Here is an 18,192-nt window from a genome sequence, read left to right on the forward strand (position 1 = left end):
TGTATACTATGGAATACTATTCAGCCACTAAAAGATGAAGATTTTCCATCTTTTGTATTTACCTGGATGGAATTGAAGAGCATTCTTCTTAGTAAAGTATCAAAAGAAAAAAAAAAGCAAGTATCCAATGTGCTCAATACTAATGTGAGACTGATAGATAGACAACTACATGCGCATACGAGAAAAAAGCCAATTAAATTTAAGTGTGGGGAACAGGAAGGAGGATGAGCATATATAGCACATCTCCTGAGCAAAGGGCTCAACTACAACTTGAACTTTCCCTAACAAATACAAAAATGTGACCTAATCATTTGTACCCTCATATTAATCTGAAATTTTTTTTAAGAAAGAAGTAAACACAAAACAATGTATGCTAAGTGCTATGATGAAATTAAAACTAACCAGGTGACGGGGAAAGGAAGGCAGAGGAGGAAAGGCCACTGAGGGGATGACATTTATGTTAAAATTAAACAAGATTGTGGCCTGGCTGTTGAAACTAGTGTTTTCTCTACCAGACTGCTTGGTGTCAATCTCACAAGTATCAAGCATTTTTTTGACTATTTGTTCTATTCAAGAGTGAATAGGTTGCATGGCCCTTGAATTTCTAAGCATCTATCCTCTGTAGTGCCAAGGCAGCCTTTGTGGTTATATTGTATTGTACCTCATCAGTCCCAAACTTCTCCCTCATTCCAGCCTTCTTGCTCCAGTACTAGGGCTCTGTTATTCTTTGATCATCACTCCCGATAGTAATGTTTTTTAAATGAGAGAATACTGTATCTAAATTTTGCCTTAATCTTCCTACTGTACAACTTGACAACAGAAAATGAAGTGGCAGGCTGGGCATGGTGGCTCATTCCTGGAATCCTAGTACTCTTAAGGAGGCTGAGGCAGGAACATAACTTCAGCTTAGGAGTTCGAGACCAGCCTGAGCAAGAGTGAGACCCCCAACTCTACTAAAAATGGAAAACTTAGCCAGGCCTTGTAGTGGGCACCTGTAGTCCCAGCTATTTGGGATGCAGAGGCAAGAGGATCACCTGAATCCAGAAATTTGAAGTTGTTTTGAATTAGGTGATGCCATGGCACTCTAGCCACTCTAGCAGCAGAGTGACACTCTATCTCAATAAACAAAGAACAAACAGACAAATAAATAAATAAATGAACAGTGGTAATGAAAAACAAACGTGTATGGTACAGATGAACTTGTGTCTTAAAAGACACCAAACTCTGGAGAGGAATGGGTTGGAAACTATCACCAGGAAGCTTGTGCAGTTTGCTTTTTCTGAGCTAAAGTGCCAGCAGCTGTCTTTTGTATGAGCTACTTTCCTTTCTCCAACTGGTTGTATTAATGGGGCAGAGACCAGAAGAAGAGGTAGAATTTTTTACATCACATTAAAGTGGAGAAGTGAATTAGTTACACGGGAGTCAGACTTCAGCAGCTGCAACTCTCAGCTGACTTCTTTATCAAAGACAAAAGTTCACACAATTATCTCTGTTTATGAATTTACTGTGTTGTCAGGCAAAACCTGATGTGTGGGACATCCCTGAGGCTCCCTGGTGAGCCAGACTGAACCATCAAATCCACAGAACTCCACTGATCTGAGAGGAAATTTTGAAATAAGCTCTTACTTTATTTTTCAAGCATCAGGGTTGCCTCTTTAATGTACACCTGGTATAACTTTCTAATTGTGTTAAAGATTTCAAGGTCAGAACAGTTTGAATCCAATTTATTTCAATTTATAGAGAGACTGAGTCTAAGCTTCCATTCAGGGATCTTTTTAGATAGATATCAAAGATCAAAGCCTGTAATAGAAGAGCTTAATATTTGGATTAGTCATGTTTTTGGTCTCTTGAATTTTCATCAGTTTAGCGGAATGTAGAACTCTGTAAATTTAGCATATCATGAATTATTCATTATTACTTAACCAATAACACTCTAAGAATATTATAAATCCCAGACTATGATTTTTTCCTATTTTATATTTTTCAATTCAATGTATATGAATTTATAATATTTTGTTATACTATGTAATCTAACATACCTCTTATGTTTCCCAGATGGCATATAATTTTTCTGTCAAATAATGAAAAAATAATTTTGCATTACCTTCAAAACTCCATAATAAAAAAATAATTTTGTGTTAACTCCAAAACATACTTTGTAAATTCCAACATTTTTTTGTTTCTTATTGATTTCAAGGGCAAACTAGTAATTTCTCTTTTTGTTATCTGCATCAAATTTGATTGAGTAACATGTGACAGTTATAACAATTCTAACTTATTTACTGTATCAAGTAATTAGTGCTTATGGCAAGTGAACAAGATGCTAGATAGTAAAGTAGCGGGGGAAAAGATTGACTAGACAAGAAACTAGAAGATCTGAGTTTTAGAGCCAGTTTTTTCAAAGGTAAATTGTAGGACTTTGAATTGTACATTTATCCCGGTTCTCAACCTGTGAGTTGCAACCCATTTTTAACAATGAAAAAACATAGCGGCATTAGGAAGGTTGAAAACCACTGATTTATCCTTTGCAGAACTCACTTGCACATTTCTTAACTATAAAATGATGAAATAATACAGTGATTACTTTTTAATATCTGTTGGTCAAGGGTACAATTACTGATGCCAAGAGTATGTCAGTGATTTCTCACAATTGTACTATGAAGTATACATCCAAATTCCTAGTTGTGTTGATAGGCAATTAAGTAACCTCCCCAAGGTCACACAAACTTGTCAGTTGTGGAGGAAAGAGTTGAGCTCAAATCCAGGTGTTTCCAAAGCCCCCATTTGTTTCACTCAGCCCCTTTGCATCTGGCATTCAGTAATCACATACATGACCCTGGGTTAGATGCTGTATCACTTTATAAAAATTCTTATGATTTATAGTTATATTTAAAAATAATCAAAGAAAATAGGTCTTTGATAGGAACACAAAGGACAATGAAATAATAGTAATGCTTTAAGAATGCTTCTGAATTCTGAGCCTCCTAAATGTATTGTCTTACAATCAGTGATGTCATAATGTTGTATATAATGTAGTTCATCTGCTGGGATTATAACTGCCAGTCTCACAGAGAGGGAATGTGTGACTGATGGTTTTCTCTAAAAAGAATGAACAGAGAAGTTCTAAGATTGCCAGAATCACTCTCTTTGACCTTCTTGTGCCCCATGGTGGGTTCTTACTGGGGGTATTGCGGCAGTTTTTACATACCCATAAAAATGCATTCATTTTTAATGGAACTAAAATAAGACTGTTGAGAATGTACAAACATGCTCTGCTACTGAAATTTCTGGAGTTCTTTACATCCCAGCAAAGCCAAAGGTGCTTAATCTTCTACCCATAAAAGACCTGTCCTGCCCCTGGTCTACCTTGATCTCTAAAACTGTCATCTCAATTGCTTCCTTGGGTAACCGGAAGAGAGATAATCCCGATAGAGATCAGACTTTGTTTTACTCTGGAAAGCCTATGAGATTTGTAGCTTGCCTAAATTGGATATTCTGTAGGATGAAGGACATTGTGATGCCTAAAGCCCTTTTCAAATAAGGCAAAGAATACCCAGGGGCTGTAACTCTTGAGTGAAGAATCATTACTCCATCTTTCATCTTTAACAAAGCCAAACACGTGCTGAAGAGCTATCTTTTTTTCTTTCTTTTTTTTTTTTTTAGAGAAAGTCTCAATCTATCACCCTTGGTAGAGGGCTGTGGCATCACAGCTCACAGCAACCTCCAGCTCCTGGGCTTAGGCGACTCTCTTGCCTCAGCCTCCCGAGTACTGGGACTACGGGTGCCTGCCACAACATCTGGCTATTTCTTTGTTGTTGCAGTTTGGCTGGGGCCGGGTTTGAACCTGCCACCTCAGTATATGGGGCTAGCACCCTACCCACCGAGCCACAGGCACCACCCACTAATTTTTTAATTTTATGTGAAAAATACCTCACATTATTTCTTAAAAAAGTATCTTACATTAGCATTTCATAGCAATGACTGCATCATTCAGTATTTTAGTACATCATCACAATTCAATGAAGATGGTAGAAAAAATGCTGTTAGATAAGAAAGATCTAGAAATTTGTCTGGTATCACAAGGCAAGTCTGCTGAAGAGCTGGGACTAGAGCCCATTACTTTCTCTTCTGGCCCTTAATATTTTAATCCAATGGCTTAAGATTAAAATATTCTACTTGTTTTGGATAATGTTCATTATAGTTTTAGATCTGAGCACTCTTTCTCTAGTTTTCTTTTCTTTTTTTTTTGAGACAGAATCTCACTATGTCACCCTCAGTAGAGTGCCATAGCATATAGCTCACAGCAACCTCAAACTTATGGGCTTAAGCCATTAACTCTTGCCTCAGCCTCCCAAGTAGCAGGGACTACAGGTGCCTGGCTGTTTTTGTTGTTGTTGTTGTTGTTGTTGTTGTTTTTGAGACAGAGCCTCAAGCTGTCCCCCTGGGTAGAGTGCTGTGGCATCAAAGCTCACAGCAACCTCCAGCTCCTGGGCTTAGGCGACTCTCTTGCCTCAGCCTCCCGAGGAGCTGGGACCACAGGCACCCGCCACAACGCCCTGCTATTTTTTTGTTGCAGTTTGGCCGGGGCGGGTTCAAACCCACCACCCTGGGTATATGGGGCCAGCACCCTACTCGCTGAACCACAGGTGCCGCCCATAAAGAGCTATCTTTATTTGCAAATCAAGACTATAATTTTTCTCCACTCTGTTACATTGTAAAATGACTTTGATCTCAAATTCATGTTCACCAGGTTATGTATTTAAAACAAAGTTTGCACTTAAAATAAAATTTGAGTAAAAATTTCAGATGATATTTAAGAGAAGTAGAAAGTACAGTTTTAACCATTTTTCTAGTAGCCGGCCAGCATAAAGAGCCGCATGGAATTTATTGATCATTTTATCTCAATTAAAAGTAAAAATCTGACCTTTTGATCCTTTTAGAAATTTACCCTGATAAATACCCGAAAGCATATGAAGAGTTATCATAGAGAAAAGTGTTAGCACATAATCGTAATTACTTTTTGCTAAAGAAATTATGGACAGTATAAATCAAAAAGCAATGTAGAGCAGAGGATAGATCTAAATGCAATTTGCCAGTTTTTTAAGGTGGCCTCATAACTTGAGCATGGCATCGGATACCTATGATGTGGACCTGATGAGATCTGCTGGAAAGCACATACTATTGGAGTAAGACAAATCTTTGTTTCAAACTTACTAGCTGTAAAAACTTGCAAACATTATTTAAATTATCTGAGCTTCAATTTGTCACATATTAAATGAGAATATTAGCAGCTGTATCCTAATCTCAGCCGGAAAGCAGAATTCTTGTTGAAGTGATTTATTTGGCACAGGTGGGTAGGAGATGCTCCCAAGGGAAGGAGAGTGACGCAAGCAGGATAAGAAAGGAAAAGAGTTCAGCAAGAATAGACTATGCCATTTGGAATCAGTCTACATTGTAATTGTCAAATTAATTTTGTCCCTCCCTTCATAATGGGGAGTACTTTTACAATGACGAAAGGTATCATACAAGAAATTAATCATAGAAACATATGTAACTAAAATAAATTCCCATATTGAACATGACCATCTATTCATGAGGTTTTTGTTAGTATTCCTTTACTTCTTTTTCATTTATTTTTTCATCTGCTAGTATTTGCAACTAATATTAAGTGGCAGGTAACAAAAGCTTAAGAGTGAACCCATAGACGGAAACATTTGAAAGGGAAAACAGTTTTTTCACTAACCTAAATTTTTGCTGTGCATCAAGAAAAACCACCATTTACTTGAATTTAGTGACATCGTACCCTTTTCTGCATGGTGTTTAAGTTGGCCAACTCCCAGTAGATATTGGCTTCTGGATGACCATTCCCTGCCAATGATTGCACATGTGCTTTGGAAGTTTAACTTGTATTCAAAAGAAATAACATCCAAATAGGAATCAAGCCAGTAATAATAATATTCATAAACATGATGAAAGCTCAAAGTCGTGCTATCATTATTGCTTTTACACTTCTGCATCAGAGTTTGTAAGTTGTGTAAATTGTTCAGATATTTGATTTAATAAACTGTTTAGTGTTAATAGATACCTTTTTTAATGTTCTATTTTTCTTTTACTTCCTTTTTTATTATCCCTCAAATAGATACTTTGCATTGTTTACCTAGGCCACATCCAAATAGACTGGAGCTATCAAAGCCATAATTTTCAGTTAGATCAATGCCTGTGTTTCAAGGCCACAGCAGAATCATTTGAAACACATCTCTGTAAAGGGCATGGTGACTGGCTACAAGGGTTTGAAAAGTATGTTCAGAAGAAGGAACCATTGCATTAGACTTCTTTTATTTTTGTGAGCATATTGTTAGTAAATTTTTAACTAGTTCTGAGGGTTTTTTTAAATTGCTTAAAATTTCCTGCATTCATTTTGTCACTGGATCTTTGAAGTGAAGTTTGTCTACTAATGAGTTCAGTAGGAGTGTAACCTGGTCTGATATGCTTTAAACCTATATCCTGGTACCAGGATTGGCTTCTCTTTGTTTTTTGCTTTTACAACTAGTATGCTACTTTACTATTTTTTTCTGTCTGTCTTTCCATGCAATTCTTTTTCCTTCATTTCAAGTAATTATTGCTAATTTAATGGTAAGATCAATGCCACTCTTGCTTATAATGAGGTCCCAATATTCCCTAAGGTAGAAAGGAAAAGGCTTAGAGAGGAGAATTGCTAGCAAATAAATAAACTTACTCTATCATGTTCATTATTTAATTGGAAACATATTTTATAGAGTGACTTTCTCTCTTTCATAACCTGATAAGTAAATGGATAGAGAAAAAGTCAACTTATATTCCTTCATCTCATTGGTATTGCTCCTTAATCATGTTGTTAATATTCACCATTGAATTCATATTCCCAACTGAAGCCTATTTCTATAATCTTATGCTTTTATTCAAAAATGTAAACCCAAGAAGTGGAGCCCAGAGAATGTTCAGGAAAATTCTTCTACTCTCATTTTGGAAGCATGAGGATATGTATGATAGCAAGGTTAACTATCAACCCTGTGGAAAGAAGGAGTCCACACTACTTGGTGAGGTTAGGACCTGGCTGAATAATTATAGATTTCTTAGTTGTGTTCATTAAATATAATAAGGCAAATAAAATACAAGAGGGAGCAGGTATTATGTTTTATATATTTATTACAAGCTTGTTCTAGGGCCAGTTCTAAGAATTGACATGAATATTATTTGTTAAAAAATAAATGTTTAAAAATAGAAAAAAGTTTCAACAAGCACTAACTGCATTTTAAATAGTTTATAAGTTGCTTTTGTATATGGTATTTTTGATTCACACAACCTATGTGAGATATATTCATCTGATACTCTTCACCCAAATCCTCATAACTGTGCGCTCCAAAGGAAGCAAAATTTCTCATAATATCAATAAATTCACTAATTAACTGGTCATTTACAAAACTTTCTCCAGGCAACAAAATGTTTTCATTAATGTTCATGTTCTATCATTGCCCATCAGGGGATTTGTTGGTCTGTCATCTCTAGCTTCAAATGAAATGTGTACCTACAACAAAGGGGCTTCAAAATGGAGTGATCTTCACACCAAAGATTAAAGGAAGCCCTAGGGAAAAATTGATGAAATGTGACTCCTCAAAGGACAAAGACTTTATGATCAAGCTGTGAAATTCAGTCATGAAATGTTATCTTTTTATAGTATGATTTTGCAATTATATAAGAAATATTAATGACTGATTTATTCTTTGTCCTACTAATGAATGCATAATTGTAATTATAATGTGGATGATTGTTAATACTAGATAGAACAAACCCACTTGTGTGCTTTTTAGTCCCCAAAACAATCTTATTTAGGTAATGTTTAGTATTTACTTAAAGTAATTTAATTTCCATTTAAAATAGCTGCATTTTTAAGTGGTATTTTCTTCAACATGAATTGCCCTCAGATAATAAAGACTTTTTGTATTTTTACTTTTAGTTTATAGTAGAGAAAATTCATGCTCTAAGGAGGTAAAGTTTTTCCATGTAGTTTCGTCATTTTTTCTAGCTGTTAATTTGAAGAGAACTGTTTTCAACTAGAGACTTTTGATGCCAAGTCCTGGTTTCTTTGCACTATACATCAGTTATTTTTAAATTCTATTTTTCTCATGTTCCATACCACAACATACTTTTCCCTTTAATTTGACCATATTTCCTACTGCTTTCTCTCTCCCATCAAAATTCACCATCACCAAAACAATTCCTTCAGGCTCCTACTCTTAGGGGTCATTGGTAAATACCGAGAGATAGCTCCTAGATTGAATATTTCACTCTTGCTAAGATTTGGAATCCCAGGTAATATTTTTCCCCTACCCTGGGAGGTTCTAGGCCCCTTTGTTGATACTGTCTGAATTCTATCTTGCTAGATTTTTTATGCATGGAATCAAAATTAGTGAAAAAATCCCTAATTTGAGGGATACTTCCTCTGATTACTTACACAGCCAAAATATTCCTGACTTAAAGAGAAATATAAATTTACCAAAATATATCAAGTACTCCACAGAAACATCAGGTCTGGTAATTTTCTTATACTTTCATGCATTTATTTTTTAGTCATGATAATGTTTTTAAATATTTAAATTCTATTTCTATGAATACCATTTTAAAAATAAATGATATGGAACATGAGAGAAAGAATTTAAAAATAATTAATTTTGTTAAACTTTAACATAAACTAATTAAACACAATAGTATACTTCAAAATGTTCCATAGTTTTTTTAAAAAAATATTGTTGGTAGTAATAGGGCATTGCTTGGAAATCTTATCTTTGAATAGCAAAAGATAGAGAAATCATATGGCTGTGCTTCCAATGAATGGTCTTGAGACTTCATTGTGTTAAAAAGTAATAGCATTTTTCTCCTACTAAATTTAGTAGATTTTTTCCACCTTTATGTCCAGCAGAAAAATATCTGTCACTTTAATAGAAATAAATAAAATGGTTCTACAACACTGGCCATCAGCATGCCATCAATTTAAAAACAAGCTTGAAGTTATTGGGTTATAATGAAATAGAGCCTTTTTGTCTTTGATGAAGGTGGCACTACATTGTCATTATTCTTAGACAAATAGAACACAATACAATTATAATGACATTAGAATAATAAGTATTTATTTAGGTCAAGAGAATAAAGACTAAAGTTATTATAAGACTGAAAGTACTTAAGCAAGAATTAGTGTAAAAGCTTGGGCCAAATGTGATTGTCAGGCAGGGACAACATTTCACATGAATGATGTCTGTCCTGTCTGATTTGACTTAAGTGATGCTGAGAAGAACACCCAGATGCATACGTACCACACTAGGGTGCAGTACCCAAGATTGCAAACTGGGTTGTTCCTGAAACCCATATTATCATGCAAAGAAATTTTATCACCATCCAAAGTCTCTTTTGTTTCTCTGATAAAAGATCTAGGTAGGTGGATTTCTTTACCATATTGCCTATATCTTTCCAATAGCACAGTTAGTGTAGCAGCCTAGGAGCAAAATTGTTTTGAATCTTATTCTGAAACTTAGAAGATTTCTGTCGTTGTTTTATTATGTTTTGTTAACTCAAATGACTTAAACTCTCTGTGCCTTGGTTTCAATTTTAATCTGGGAAAAATAGAGTTTTCTTCTGGGGTTGCTACGACTATTAAATGAGTCTGTTCATATAAAGTTTAGAATATTGCCTAGCCCTACCACATAGCACCATGTCACTAATTTGCAGATAACCTAATAGCATGTATACAATTTATGAATGTATAAATTAAATATTTCATTAGTGCTTAATATCTGCAAGGTACCATATTAGGGACAGAAGCTGAAACCTTAAGGGAGTTAGAAGCCATTGATTATAACTTCATAATTTTATTCAAGGGTCTCTGATTTAGACCAAATTAGCTTACCACCAAATCTATGATAACATTCTGGTATTCAGCAAGAGGTCTGGTTCTTCCAAAAGTGCAAGTCATCCTTACTTGTAGCTGGATTTGAGGGCATCTGATCATTATTCTTCTCTAAGGCTTTCAAGTGAATTCTATGTAGAAGTGAAGTTATCACTAGTTTTCCATTTCTCTTATGATATAAATGTAGAATTTTTATCATCAATTAAAAGACTATGATTTTAACACTTTAACAACATTGTCTCCAATTCCTCTCTCTGGGTCTCTCTCTTTCAGCCACATTGTTCTCTTGGCAGGTGCTCAGACGCATGATAGTTCTTTGCATCTCATCATCCTTTCATGTGCTCCTTCTTCTGTGCAGCTCACCCCCTCACAAGTCATATCTGGGTTTACACCCCTTAAGATCTCTGCTTAAAGTTCAGCTGCTCAGAGCAATGATCTCCGATTTCTTCTTGAAATGAACCAGCAACCCTCCACATGGTACCACAGAACCTTCTATTTTTCCTTTAACATTTATTACCAATTATAATTAATTTTATAACAACAAAGGAAGGGAATCATACTCACAAATAATTAATAGTAAAGAAATTATATGTGCCTAGTAACTCATTGGTAAAAAAGAGTAAGGACAAGAGTGAGCGGGAGAGAGAGAATAAAAGTGAAAGTGAGAGAGAAAAAGAGAGAATATTGAAACAGTGTAGGTCATTCCATCCACTATTCCACTTGAGGTTAAGACCTAATGTCCAAAAGTTGGCATAAGATGATGTGGGAGCCCTGCTCTTTCTTCAGGAATTCTTTTTAGCAAGTTGTCTTTCATTGTATAATGAAAGACTAGTATTTGAACATATGCTTGTCAAACATCATGTTTTCTTTGTATGAGCGAACAACTTTATTTTGTGCTCAGTGAAGGAAGAAAATTGTTCTAAATCTCTAGGAAACTTGGTTGTGTTAGATTAATTAAAGACATTATTGAGACCTGGGAGGTGGGACCTTGCTAGAAAATTGTTTAGGATAATTTAAATTATGTGCAATTTTCCCCTTGCACATAATTTACAAAGTAATAAGATTTGTAATCTTGGATTAAAATGTAAGGTCTTCAAAGGGGGAAGACACTTCTGTCACTGTTGTCACTGCCCTAGTGCCCAGTAGGATGCTGGGATCATATTAGAGTTTAATAAGTATCTGTCCAATGAATTCTAATGTTTACATTCTAATGTTTACAAGATCAGTCTATTTGGCAACAATGGAAGTTTAGACTTATGAAGACAGAATTTCAAATCCTTTAATATTGTTAAAACCTTGATAGCTTCTATCTCTGTAGAAATATAAATTAAAAGTACAGAAAACTAAAGATGGGAAAGGACAAACTTCACTGTATTATAGTAAAAACTCAAATATGTAAGGCAGCACCTCTTCTTCATTTCCCTTTTCAAGCCAAACTAACTGAAAGCTGACACCTCCCTTATTATTTTAGGTCAAATGAGCCGGACTCGATTTATCATTATGCCAACCCAAGGAGAAGGACGGCCATGCCCCACAGAGCTTACCCAGCAGAAAACCTGTCCAGTGACCCCCTGCTACAGCTGGGTCCTTGGAAACTGGTCTGCATGTAAATTGGAGGTAGGTCATGTAATGACACTTAGAGAAATACTTCTCAGTATGTCCAAAGCACTTGTTTGGTCAAACCTATGAGCTGATAGAATAAAATGTATGGCACCACAGTTCTGGCACAGTATGTGTGCAATGCAATTGAAAACATAGAAAAATAAAGCCTAGTGGCTTACCTTCATACAGAGTGATATTACTATAAAAATAAATAACCCTTCATTAAGCACTGAATATAAGAAGGCCAGTCATAGGACTTCTAATAGCTTTGGTATCCTCTGAAATTCTCTCTTATTTTCTTGGCTTTGCGGGAATATCAAAGTATTACTTAACTGGGGAAAACTCTGATGCTAAGAAAATGCAGAGGTTGCTTTAGATTGTATTTCTTAAAGAGGCACTTTTAGGCTTAGACAAAATCTTGCATATGGGAAAAAAAACAAGCATATGAAAGTTATATTTTAACATTATTACACGAACCAAGGTTACTACATTTTCCTCAATGATTACTTTTTTATTGACCTGAAATATAAATGCCTAGAAACATCATAATATATCACATATTATGAGCTTTTGCTGGATCAGCAAAGATCCCGAACTGCATTTTCTGTCTGTCTCCTTGCTTAACGAAAAGCACATTGATTTTCTCTATTTTCTTATCTTAGTAGTTTATCCTTAAGTTCATGTTATAAGGCATATTTTAATTAGGTAACAATAATTTTGGTACCTATCCTTCAGTTCATGTTATAAGGCATATTTTAATTTAGGTAACAATAATTAAGAAATCTGTAAAGTATTCCCATAGAGATATTTAGTGTTCCTGTCAGGATGACATTGTCAGATAGCATTATTATCTTGCAGAAGTTAAATGCCTATGTATTTTAATAAGTCCCAGAGGAACAAAAATGTACAATACATTTGTTCAGTATCATTTTTACAGAAAACAGGGTAACCACGCTAAGTAATTCAGAAGTAATGTAATAGCTTTAAATATTAATCCTTTACCTACTGGTCTAAAGACTTCTTTCCTAAGAATTCAGCAACTTTTAAATGTTGTTTGGAATCAGAATTACAAAAATGGAAAGAATATTTCTCATTATTATTGTGATAACTTTGACAGAGTCGAAAATAAGCTCAAAGAATTCTGGAAGCCATTGCAGGGGAAGGGGAAGGAAAGAGAGATGAATGAGGACACAGGGTAGCCAGGAGGGAGGAGGGAACAGAGAACTGACAACATCCACACTCTTGAGTATTACCAGGTACACAATTACAACTGTACTTTACTTGTTTTTATACTTTTCTCTTTGTCTTCTCAGTTGTCAGGAGACTATTTTTTTTATAGACAAGTTTGCCAATTTGTACATTAAGAACCATGTGAGAAAATGCCAAATGTAATGTTTTGCTCTCCTATGTTGGACTTTTGTAAGAAGATAGGGACAAGAGTGGCTCGTAGTGACCATTCTCTGTAGTGGTGCTGGTGATAGGTAGAGGGTTGTGGCCTCTATTGGAGATACCCAATTTTGAAGGCCCCAGAGACCCACAAGAGCTGGTTACCAGTTCATGCCCCCAGAAACTTCAGAACTGTCACATATTTCTATATGGGGTTAGTCCCACATCTCCAGTGGGGAAGAAATTCTGGAACTAGAGTTAATCTATTCAAAGCCCTCAACAAACAATTCTACAGTTAATTTTTCTAGAGTGGACACTTACCTAAAGGGCCCATCAATGTTCTTGCCCAAGAATTTAAAATAGAATTGAAGCTGTCCAGAGATACTATAATCAGGAACTCTTAGCTGCCACATTTTTTTCACCTTGTAGACAAAGTCAGTTACTTAGAAGCAAGAAAACACAAAGAAGACACACAAAAGGAGAGACAAAGAGAAAGGGAATTGTGACAATATCTGAGTTGAGTTTTCCTGAGCTCCACCTTCATTTTTTCTGCTTTTCTGGCAGTCTAATTATTAACTCCTGTGACATAGATAACAATGATACTTTTTAATGAATTGTTTGTTCTTAAATTTATATACATGCTGAGTTTTTGGAATTACTGATCAAAATACATGTGGGCCTTTGGACAGCTGCATTTCTGCTTTTCCTTGTTCTAACACATCCTCACCTGCCAAATGCAGGGTAGGAGCTCATTCACTGAGGCTGGTAAATGATATTTAGGTGGCTGCTGGCCTTCCTGTATTAATAACTGAAGTAGTAGTAAGAGAAGGTAGCCTGAGGTACAGTGGATGTGCCAATTCTGCCCCTGTATTACATGACAAAGGAAGCATGTATCCTCCTGCATCACTTTCTTCCTAGCATTTCCTGATTCTTCCCCAAGTTCCTCAGCTGCTGACATGTATACACACATACGCTAATAAACCTGCTTGAGGAAGGTAGACTCTGCAGTCTAGTAGCCCTAATTTTGATAGTTTTGCCAATTCCTAGCCCTACATTTTTAACCCAGTCTCAAAACTCTCCAAATATCTGTTTCATTATTTGTATCATGGGAGTAGCAATACTACCAATTTTGCTTTTGGGGCTAGGAATTACACAAGTTATATATAATTTAAAATTGTACATGAACTTTATTGATACTCTCTCTCTACATATGTATATATATAAAATAAATTAAGAGCTCAATTAGTCATAGTCGTTATTATAATTTTTACTAAAACTGTGATTCTGATTATCAGCACCATCTGCCTATCCACATCTGGTAAGATGCCAATTCAGTGAATACAAAACCTCCCTTAATCTGGACAGTGGAGAGTTAGTAAGAGAATCCTCGCTCTAAGAAGCCCAGGTCTATTTCTTGGCCCTAGTGTATTAAGTCTCTTGAATATGGGTGAGTGAATGCTTGCTTTATGAATGAAATTATCATTCTGATGCTGGTTTCTCTTCATAATGTGGCTGTTGTTATCAAAGGTATAAGAGATTAAGATTGACTGTGAGCTGATCCCAAGATACATACAAGGAGCATACTGTTGTTTGTCTTGGTTTTCAAAATGATCCTTCTGTAGTTCCTGTTATTCCTTTATACTCTGTTTTAAAGAATGTCAAAAATACTCTAATCAGTTTTATCTTCTGTTACCTAAGGGTGTAAATATCTGTTCTTTCAAATTTTATAATTCTGCAGTGATCTTTAGACTTTCCTTTCCAAGTACACAAAGACCACTACTCTGTAGCAAAACATACACCTAGACAATTCTGTAGCAATTCCATCATCTGGAATGGTAAGTTGTGAGGGAACCCTCCTCCCCCTATTTTAATTTATACTTGTTATTTTCCACTTTAGGGAATAAACATGTACAAGAACTTTTGCTTTGACTGAATCAACTATAAACTGATTTTGAATTTCCACTTATTTCCCATAAAATGCATTAGGTCTAAAATTATGGTTGCTTTTTCTTTGGACGGTTTCATAACAGCCATAGAAATTATCAAAGCAATTATGAATATTGATAAGACAAGTATGGAAATTGCTATCTACTGTGGTTTGAATGTTTACACCCTTCTCCACCACATTTATATGTTGAAACAACCCCCAATATAATAGAATTGGGATACGATAGGAGGTGAAAGGTCATGAGGCCTCTACTATTGTGAATAGGATTAATGGGGTTAATGATCTTATAAAAAAGACCCAAGGCTGCTTGTCCCATCTCACCATTTGAAGATGCCTAAAAGTTGCTATCTATGAGGAACTGGCTTTCATCAGGCACTGGATCTGTTGATGCTTTAATCTTGGACTTCCTCCTCCAGACCTGTGAGCAATAAATTTCTGTTGTTTATAAATTACCTAGTATAAGGTATTTTGCTATAGTAGTAGGAAAGACTAAGACACCATCTTAGATAAACAAATCATAATTCCTGTTAAAAATGTCTTTATAAGAGGGCACAGCATCTGCAATTTATGTTTCTCCTCAGATTCTTTAAGTTTTAAGTAGCCAAATTGTACTTCTTTTTTGCTAGGATTTATTTCAGTCACAGCTCCCTTATTTTAAGAATCTCTCTGAGCAGCCACTCTGTATCATTCTTCCTCCTTCAACTGCCTATCCATACCCATTCCTTAATGACTAGTAACTGCCCTCACTGTGCCTTAGTCTGTTTGGTGTCTACCTGACCCATTAGTCTGTGGGCTATCTTCTCCATGCCCTGGAAGACTCTCATGCATGCTTTACCTGGCTGAATTATCCTTTTTAACTACTATCTCTGCAAGAACCATAGCAGCTCCAAGGTCTAGGCACTGAAGTTTCTGAGTCCTGAGGAGAGAAGAGATAAGACAGAGGGGAACTCAGCTTCCCAGTGCAGAGTTGTCAAACTATCACCTAATAATGGATAGTAGCATACAGCATCCTTGACTGCAGCAATAAGTGAAAAGGCTGAGAAGTTTGAAGGCCTATTTCTCCACTAGGAAGTTTGAAGACTTGTTTCCCCCCCTCCCTTTCTGGCTCACTCCTCACTCTCTCTTTCTCTCTCTTGGCAACTATAGCAATAGCAATAGTCACAAAGGCTTTAGTTCTTCACCCAACTTTTGGAATTAGTGGACTTTGCACAACACATTGCAGAAGCACAGAGAAGTTAATATACTCTAGAATGAACATTGATCAGTGAAAAATGGATCCAAAGAGTTGCTGACATTTAAATGCCTCTCTATTTTCCTATCTCCTCCCTGCTGCTCATAGATGGACTGAGGCATGGTGATACCACATGACCTGTCTGCAAAGTGTAGGAATTTTAGAATCCCATCTTGCTTGTTTGTGAAGTGGAGACCAGCATGGTACCACAATACCTTGGGTTAACTTTCCTTCCTTGCTTTCTCAGTTCTCTTTTACCCTCACTCTTGCCATTTTGGGGCTGCTCCTCCTTAGCATAAAAGCTTCACTTTAGGTTCTATTTTCTAGAATATCTATGCAAAAACAGCTAACGATTGAAGTTATCCAAATATCCAATGGACTTCTGTTTAATATATGAGCGCCTGACTAAATTTGAAGAGAAGATACTCATCTCTTGAATGTCTCCCATTTTTAACTTATCTATATATCTTACTTTATTTTTTATAATTTTATTTTTTATTGATACATAATGGAGATGTGTATATTCTGGGACAGATGTAGATATTCATATACTTTGTAAAGATCAAGTCAATGTCATTGGAATAGCCATCATTTTAAATATTTGTCTTTTGTTTATGCTAGAAGCATTTCAATTATTCTCTTCTAGATATTTTGAAATATATGATAGATTATTGTAAGCTATAGTTACCCTACTAATTTATCAAACACTAAAAATTATTTATTTTACCAAACTATATATTAATACCCATTAATTAACCTTTCATCATCATCCATCTTCTCTACTTGCCTAACTTCTAGTAACCACCAACCTACTCTCTATCTTCCTTTGATCCACATTTTTAGCTCCCACATATATATGAGAACATCTGATATTTGTCTTTCTCTGTTTAGCTCATTTCACTTAAAATAATGACCTCCAATTTCATCCATGATGCTGCAAATGACAGGATTTCATTCTTTTTTATGACTGAATAATATGCAAACATGTACATCTGCCACATTTTTTAATCCATTCATCTGTTGATGGATACTTTATTTTATTTACACTTCCTATTGTGAATAGTACTGCAATAAATGTGAGAGTGCAGAGATATTTCTTCAATGTATTGACTTATTTTCTTTTGGATATATTCAGTAGTAAAAGTGCTAGATCACATGGTAGATTTATTTATTATATTTTTTGTTGTTTTTTCTGTTTTGTTTCTTAAGAACTTCCATTCCGTTTTCTGTAGTGGCTATATTGATTTGCTTTCCCACCAACAGTGCAGGAGAATTTCCCTCTCTCCACATTCTCACCAACATTCATTTATGGCCTTTTGGTAAAAGCCACTTTAACTGGGGCAAGATGATATCTCACTGTGGTTGCAATATTCATTTTTCTGATTATTGCTCATGTAGAGCATTTTTTCACATATTTGTTGGCTATTTGTATATCTTCTTTTGAGAAATATCATTCAAATCTTTTTCATATTTAAAATTGGATTATTTGGTTTTTTGCTATTGAATTGTGTGAGCTTCTTGTGTATTCTGGTTCTTAATCTCTTTCCAGATAGGTGGTTTGCAAAACTGTGGATTGCCATTTTGTTGATTATTTTCTTTGTTGTGCAGGAATTTATTAGCTTGATGCAATCTCAGTAGTCTATTTTTGCTTTGTTTGCCTGTGCTTTTGAGGTCTCACACAAAAAATCTTAAGCCAGGCCAATGTCCTGAACCATTTTTTCATATATTCTAGTAGTTTCAGAGTTTTAGGACTGAGATTTAAATCTTTAATTTATTTTTATTTGATTTTTTGAATAGTGAGATATAGGAGTCTAGTTTCGTTGTTCTGCATATGGTTATCCAGTTGTCACAATATCATTTATTAAAGAACTATCCTCTCCCCATTGTATGTTCTTGGCACCTTTGTCAAAAGTGAATCTTTCTAAAAGTAGAATATAAACATCTTAACGCAATAACTAAGAAATGACTTAAAGGTTATGTTAACCAGTTTGATGAAAATATTTCAAATTGACTTGGTGCCAGTGGCTCAAGTGGCTAAGGCGCCAGCCACATACACCTAAGGTGGCAGGTTTGAATCCAGCCTGGGCC

At 35.4% G+C, this 18,192-nt stretch overlaps 1 protein-coding gene across 1 annotated transcript in view; it reads left to right on the forward strand.

Moving 5' to 3' along the window:
- The window catches only part of THSD7B (thrombospondin type 1 domain containing 7B), a 1,042,983-nt gene that overhangs the window by 989,275 nt on the left and 35,516 nt on the right, over positions 1–18,192 (forward strand). The window contains exon 22 of the mRNA XM_023515847.1: positions 11,409–11,554. Coding sequence (XP_023371615.1) covers positions 11,409–11,554 — 146 coding nt within the window. The remainder of the gene's footprint in view (positions 1–11,408; positions 11,555–18,192) is intronic.

Source organism: Otolemur garnettii, unplaced genomic scaffold (genome assembly GCF_000181295.1).
Source record: "Otolemur garnettii isolate 467f Iridium unplaced genomic scaffold, OtoGar3 scaffold00080, whole genome shotgun sequence".
Lineage (NCBI taxonomy): Eukaryota > Metazoa > Chordata > Mammalia > Primates > Galagidae > Otolemur > Otolemur garnettii.